At 37.5% G+C, this 6,755-nt stretch overlaps 1 protein-coding gene across 1 annotated transcript; it reads right to left on the bottom strand.

The window, feature by feature from the left end:
* Positions 1-2,546: 2,546 nt before the first annotated feature.
* On the bottom strand, positions 2,547-5,737 carry LOC114418399 (uncharacterized protein At1g01500-like). Its single transcript, XM_028383705.1, has 2 exons — positions 4,728-5,737; positions 2,547-3,306 (listed from the first exon to the last, which is right to left on the bottom strand). Exons 1-2 carry the CDS (start codon positions 5,415-5,417, stop codon positions 3,076-3,078), a joined length of 921 nt encoding a protein of 306 aa, XP_028239506.1. The 5' UTR covers positions 5,418-5,737; the 3' UTR covers positions 2,547-3,075.
* Positions 5,738-6,755: the final 1,018 nt, after the last annotated feature.

Here is a 6,755-nt window from a genome sequence, read left to right on the forward strand (position 1 = left end):
CCCTCAGGTACTGTCAGATCCATCACTTTGGACGGCCCATAAACCATGAATTCTATAGCCACATGCACATGCTTCACTATTACGCTTTTTCGCCTTTCTCTTGCTTCATTCTTTGCGACAAAGCAATGTATCCCATAAAGTACACTTAAGTTACTACTGTAATCGAATTTGATGATTGAAAAAAAAAACAACTGAGAATGATTTGACTCACGTTACAACATGTTGAGGACTGTTTTTGCACTCAACACAATCGAGTCCGGAATTCAACCAGTTGTTAACTTGATGTCAACTTAATCAAAAGTAATTTGTAAATACCACAAATCTATTTGATACCTAACGAAAGAGAGACAAGTATAATTATATAATAGATGATATGATGTAATAAAAAGAAATAGTGAAAATGACTTGTTTGAAGTTAACATTTATAGTTAACAAAGAGTCCCAATCAGTTATCATGCATGATGACTACAAAACCATTTTTTTTAATCCTATCTAGATGAGTCAATTATGGAATGGAACTTAAATATGTAGAGATAACAAAGAGAACTTACCAACATATCCTATAGTTGAACCGGATCCCTAAAGGAAAATTCAAATGTCATGTTCCTCAAACATAAAACTCTCAAGCAAATGCAAATTTCACTCTTCTATCCATCTCCGAAATCAGATGGATCCATCTTTAGAACCAAATGATATGATGGGCATCAATATAATTGTGTTGGGAGTGTTACGTGAAGTTGTCGGTGGAGAGCCACATGTATATGATTTACAAGCCTCCGTAGGTTTCTATAAAATTAATTAAACATCATAGTAATGTATACATGATATTGTTAACAATTATATTTTTTAAATGATATATCTCATAATTACATTATATTTGATGATCTTTATCTGGATATGAATATTAATATTTTACAATGCAATATAAGAATATTCTAATTTTAAATGCTCTATCGGTTATCACTAATCATCCATGCATGGTGGTATTGCGAATTTAAGTCCATTTTAACTAGTTTTTCTCTTCGTGTTTCGTTAGTATTAGTCAAAATTATGTGAAAAACTTATATGCATAATCAATCTGAGAACTGAGATGTTCGGCCAAAATTGAGTTACTGCTCAAATTGATTAATTTGAATATAAAAAGTGATTTTAAAGCAAACCAAGTATGCTACCATGTGACATACTTCATTGCTATTTATAAATATCATGTTACTGCTGTCTTGGCTTATTTAAGTTGGTTGACAAAAAGTGGAACCGCATCAATCGAAATAGATCCATTAGTTTGATTTTTTTTAAATAATTGATTAGTGATAATACGATTAATAAGCATCTCATCTCAAACATATCATTAAGTAGATGGGGTTTAGAGTATAGATGGGGGTTTGAAGCTGACTGAGAATATGTGCCTAAGGAAGGAAGGTTGTTTTTGAAACGGATTGCGAATTGTTTGTTGCAGAGTCAATGTACTTGTCTTCAATCACACATGACTTGACTGCAGAGTCTTTGCACAGGCCACGCAATCCACATCTTTGTTGAATTGTTGCCGGTTGTTAAGAGGAATGCAAATGGAGTGGCTCAATCTTTGGCTCAGTTAGCTTTTAATTTTAAGAGGAATGTTAATGACACTTCCTCTCACACTTAGTTAAAATTTGTTAGAAATCATTAATTTCTTCTTTGCTTTTAGCAGATGTACAAAAGCTATGGCTAACTTTGATTCTATTCAATAATAATCCGCAAGTTTTCGTCGTCAAAAAAAAAACGACTTGCATCCCATTTCTCTTCCTTCCTTTCTTATATCTGTTTTACATAACAGAGGGTTAGATCGCCTCCAATAAGTATCATGTCCAATTCCTCTTTATCTCTGCATCATCTATCTATTTGCTCATTCTCCTTGACCTTCCACTTTTATCTTTTTCACTGCAGAAACAGCAAGATAAGAGATTATTCAGCTTAGTTTTTAGGGACTCGCAGTTTCCTCTCTGATCTCTCCAATTCCTTTCCATAATTTTTCCACCTTCTATGTCTTTGTCTTTATACTTGCCTTTTCCACAACATAGGCACAAAAACAGAAAAGAATTCAAATTCTCTTTTTCGGACATCAATGCATGTCTTCTGCTGGTTATCTTTCAGTGAATACACGTGGCAGTGGCAAGGTTCAAGTGCTACTGCAAGCCACAAGACGACAAATAGGCACCACAATACACTCGTTTTGTCCCCCTTTCTTTTTTTCTCAACAGTGGCTAAACAACAAGAACACAACACGACAAATAGGCACCACTTCAGAGTACACACTCCCATGCAATCACACGATGCATCAAAACTCTAAATAACCTCTTTCTTGACATGCTCCAAACTCAAGTTTGCAAGATAATCCTCTGAGTGCACACTGATTTCTCTCTAAACTGATGAACAAATTCAACTTAACAGCCGCCCCTGAATCTATTCCAAGTATGAAGTACATATCATCTTGGCATAATGCTCATCTAAAATAAATTTATATATTTAACCTTTAAATTTCCAGAATAGAAGCATAAAACTTAAAATCATTGATGCAAATAAAAAATAACATTTATTAAAGTGAAGATAGTTTTTAAAAAATTTCATTTACCATAGGGACAGCAACATATAAACTGCTCAAAATTTGTATTAAATGATAAAATATATCTACAAGCCAGCCAACCAACCAACCAACAAACAAACAGTAAAATCTCAGGAATATGCTCATAGTCAAAACCTCTCGCAACCTTATACCGGTCTCTTAACACCAGATCCTGCTGGCACACCACATCCTCAAAGCTGTTGTATTGTATTGCTCTTTTATTGATATCTATTGTTGTCGGAGGATCAGATAAAATTTACACAAAATGCAAATCTGCAAGTCTACGTGAACGTATCTGCAAGTAAGCTACAAAATGGAGACGAAGCACAACCTCCACTCATCTACAAAACTTACACTTCATGCATTTGACTTGTTGGATTTTGGATCTTCCTCCAGAGGTGTCCCACCTAGATTAAACTCCAATATATTTTCTTGCTTTTGTCATTAAACTAGAGTAGCAAATTCCTTATAGCAGTTTAGAAAAATCTCCTCCTGAAGTTTCTAGTTGTTGTTTGGTACGATCGCATGAGCAGTCCAACACCAATCCCAAGCCCTACGCACATCCCAAGGCCGATTCCAACACCAACTCTAACACCAGCATTGAACCATGATAGTTGTCCATCCTCGCCAGGATACATCTCTTGACAGTAGAAACCATTCCCCATCTTCCCATCAGAATCATAATCATCAACTTCCGAGTCTGTTATCTGCAAGGTGCATCAACGTAAAACAGTTCATATTTCAGACATCACAAGGTTCAGGTAAGACAGCAAATGAGCGAAGCTAGACCTCTACTACCATATCTTGACCCATTTGTGCTAAAAGATCAATGCATTTGGAAGGCAATAAGAACTAGAAAACTCAATTATTTTATAGGAAGGTGTATGATATAATTGCATGAAGCAAGTCAGATCCTTGGCCAGTTGATCATCATACTAAACACATTCAATGATAATGGTTCAAACAATAATCAGAGTAGAAGACTGGAACCACTTCAAAAGGCAATAATTGACATGCAATTTACCTGACTGAGTTTAAAAGCAAAAGAGTTCATCACTTATCAGCTATCGGCTTGATACTGATCCATCTATCAAGTGTGTGTATGTTTTATTGTTTGCACACATTCCAAAACAGTTGAACAGAAAAGCATGTGAGAGGGAGAATTAGCTTTAATGTCCATAAGAGCATTTTGTTTTTTTGAAAATGGTCCCTATCACCACTTACTGATGACATTTCATTCATTTAGACACACCACATCACATGTCATCTCATAATGATCATTCATGCGTAATGCCAAAACACATGTCATGTCATTACTAAGTAATAGTAGAAAACATTTTAAAAAAGGTTAAAATTATTGAAACTGAAATAAGCATTGGAAAAAATTACAGGACTAAAACCAAATTTAACAATATCTATGCTTTCTAGCCTATCTAAATTAACTATTAATTCAATAAGGAAGACATACATTGCAATTGCAAGATTAAAATTTTTGGCATGATTCGAGCAATGACACATACCCAGCACAAAGTCTTCCAGAATTCACACATAATGCGGACATTACACAATACAAAATGCCATGGCCATGACTCCAAATAAAGAAACCGTCATGAATCACCGATCAACCATACCAAAAGCTTAAGCTGGTTTTCCATGTAAAGAAACACACAAACCCGCACAGTCATACACACACCTCATGTTCTTCCTAAATCCTTTCAGTGCATGTTTAACATTTATTATGAGAAATTCACATAAAAAACACTACCCCAGATAAGTAAACATCTACACTACTCCTTGAGACCATTCGCCTCTGTTACTTCATTCCTTAACTTACACCAAATAGTGACTTTATAAAATAACGCTAAAGTTCAGTTTTAATAGATTGCCGGGTAATTTAAACCGTTAACTATGAATCAATCCTAGATGCTTCTCATGATAATTCATGATTGAATGATAGTATCAAAAAGATTTTAAACTACCAATGCATTTAAACAAATTATGAAGCTAAGCCAAGCTAAACTAAACTAGTGTTTCATTAAATAAGACGTGATAAGTACACCCAATCCAATACTACCCCAAACGGTGACACACACAATTAGAACATAAATTGATTCAATTCATCACATACCTGTAACTTGCGGATGGGAACAAACCCGTTGACACGGTTCTTCTCCAACACCATCATCTCCTCATCTTCAGGTATAGCATCCAGCGTGGCGTGCCGCGGCACTCTCCTCCTCGGACTCATCTGAATCGTCTTGCTCAGAATCACAGGCACGCCGGAGCAGCAGCCGGCGACGTAGACCTCGATCGACGGCGCGGAAACCCCGAGCCGCGGCCTGAAGAAGGCGGAGCACCCCGACCCGACGGAGCCGGACGCCACATGACAGTCGATGTCCCACCCGGAAGTCTGAGCCGAAGGTGAGCCGGCTCCCCAGTCGGCGTCGAGGCGCTCCAAGGAGCCGCAGAGGAAGAGCTTGTCGTTCTCGTATACCTCGAAGTCGGCGCTGCCGCTGAGGCTGACGGTGTCGGTGGCGACGTAGGTCACCTCGGCGGCGTGGCGGTCGACGCGGCCGCGACGGAGGGGGAGCGTGGCGGGGTCGGAGGCGGGGACGGGGGCGGCGTTCACGACAAGGGAGACGGCGGCGTGGCGGCGAGGGTGGCAGAGCGTGAGGTGCTCCGGGAGCGTGTCGACGAGGCAGGGGGAGATTCTGACATAGAAGAGACGGATTTCGAGGCAGGCGGAGTGGGTTAGAGACGGAAAAGTCAACGAATTCGAGGGTTTGGTGAGAATCGCTTCTTCGTCTTGTTGGTCCATGTAAATGTAAAAGTAGGAACCCTATTTCCCTCGAATTGCAGAAATTGGGAATGCGTTGAATTGTGTTGATGGGATTAGGTTATGATGAGAAGAAGAGAAAACGCGGGTGCGAAAAGAGAGACGCGAATGAACAAGAGTAGAGGGAGGAAAGAGAAAGGGGGAGGGTGGTCAAGGGCGTGTTTGGCAGGGAGAAAAGAGTTTTGTTTTTTTGGTTGGTTGATAAAATAGGGAGATATTTTTGGGAACAAGGACACGCGTTTCGTTGTTGTTGCTGTCACTGTAGAGGCTGATCTCGGTCTCACTCATCACCCTACTCATGGACTTTACAACAAGCAAATACAACACTGATCCAACTTTATAATTTTAATTCTTTTATTCTAACTCAAAAGTTATACCGATTCCCTTCATGCATTAACATATACTGAAGGTGAAGGAAAATATATTTAATTAGAGTTTCAAAAATTTTATTTTTTTTATAAAATAAATTTTATGATATTCATTCAATATTATCAAGATTTTTTTAAAAGATGTATATTAGAATTCATTAGTTTTAATTAATATTTTTTAAAAAACTTATAAATAGTCTCTTAGCATAATTCTATTAACATTTTTGTTAACATAACTATCCAATGACGCATGGATCCTATGTGGATGTCATGTGTTTAGTTCGACATTTGAGACACTTGACAAATGTTGGATCTTAGCATTGCATTGAACATGGTTTCCTTTTTGATATCTTTAACACAAACCTTTTAGTGAAAATAAACAATTTTTAGAGTTGGATACTATGTAAGAACTTGGAATCAACGTACACTTTGATAAAATGTGTTTTTGGTACTTAAAAATTTAACATTTTTTTAAATTGGAAAATAACACTAAGATGAATGTGCTGGGAAAGGGGAGCGTGAAGTTACTGTAGAATGGAGTTAACTTTGTTTTTCCTAAGGTATATTATGTTCCAGAGTTGAACAATAATCTCTTAAGCATAGGACAGTTGCAGGAAAAAGGTTTAGCTATTTTGATCAAGGAAAGGATGTGTAAGATTTTTCATCCAGAAAAGGGCTTCATAATTCAAACCAACACAAGTGCTAATAGGATGTTTTTTTTGCTACCTCAATCTCAAACATCCTCTCAAGAACAATCCAATCAGTGCCTTCCAACAAAAACTCAAAATTTACCCCATCTTTGGCATACGAGGTATGGGCATTTGAGTTACAAGAGTTTGAGAACATAGTTGTCCAAGAATATGGTATGTGGACTTCCTCATCTCCCTATCTCAAATATGACATGCATTGATTGTATCAATAGGAAGCAACACTGTGATCCCATCCCAAAGAA

Source organism: Glycine soja, chromosome 7, assembly GCF_004193775.1.
Source record: "Glycine soja cultivar W05 chromosome 7, ASM419377v2, whole genome shotgun sequence".
Lineage (NCBI taxonomy): Eukaryota > Viridiplantae > Streptophyta > Magnoliopsida > Fabales > Fabaceae > Glycine > Glycine soja.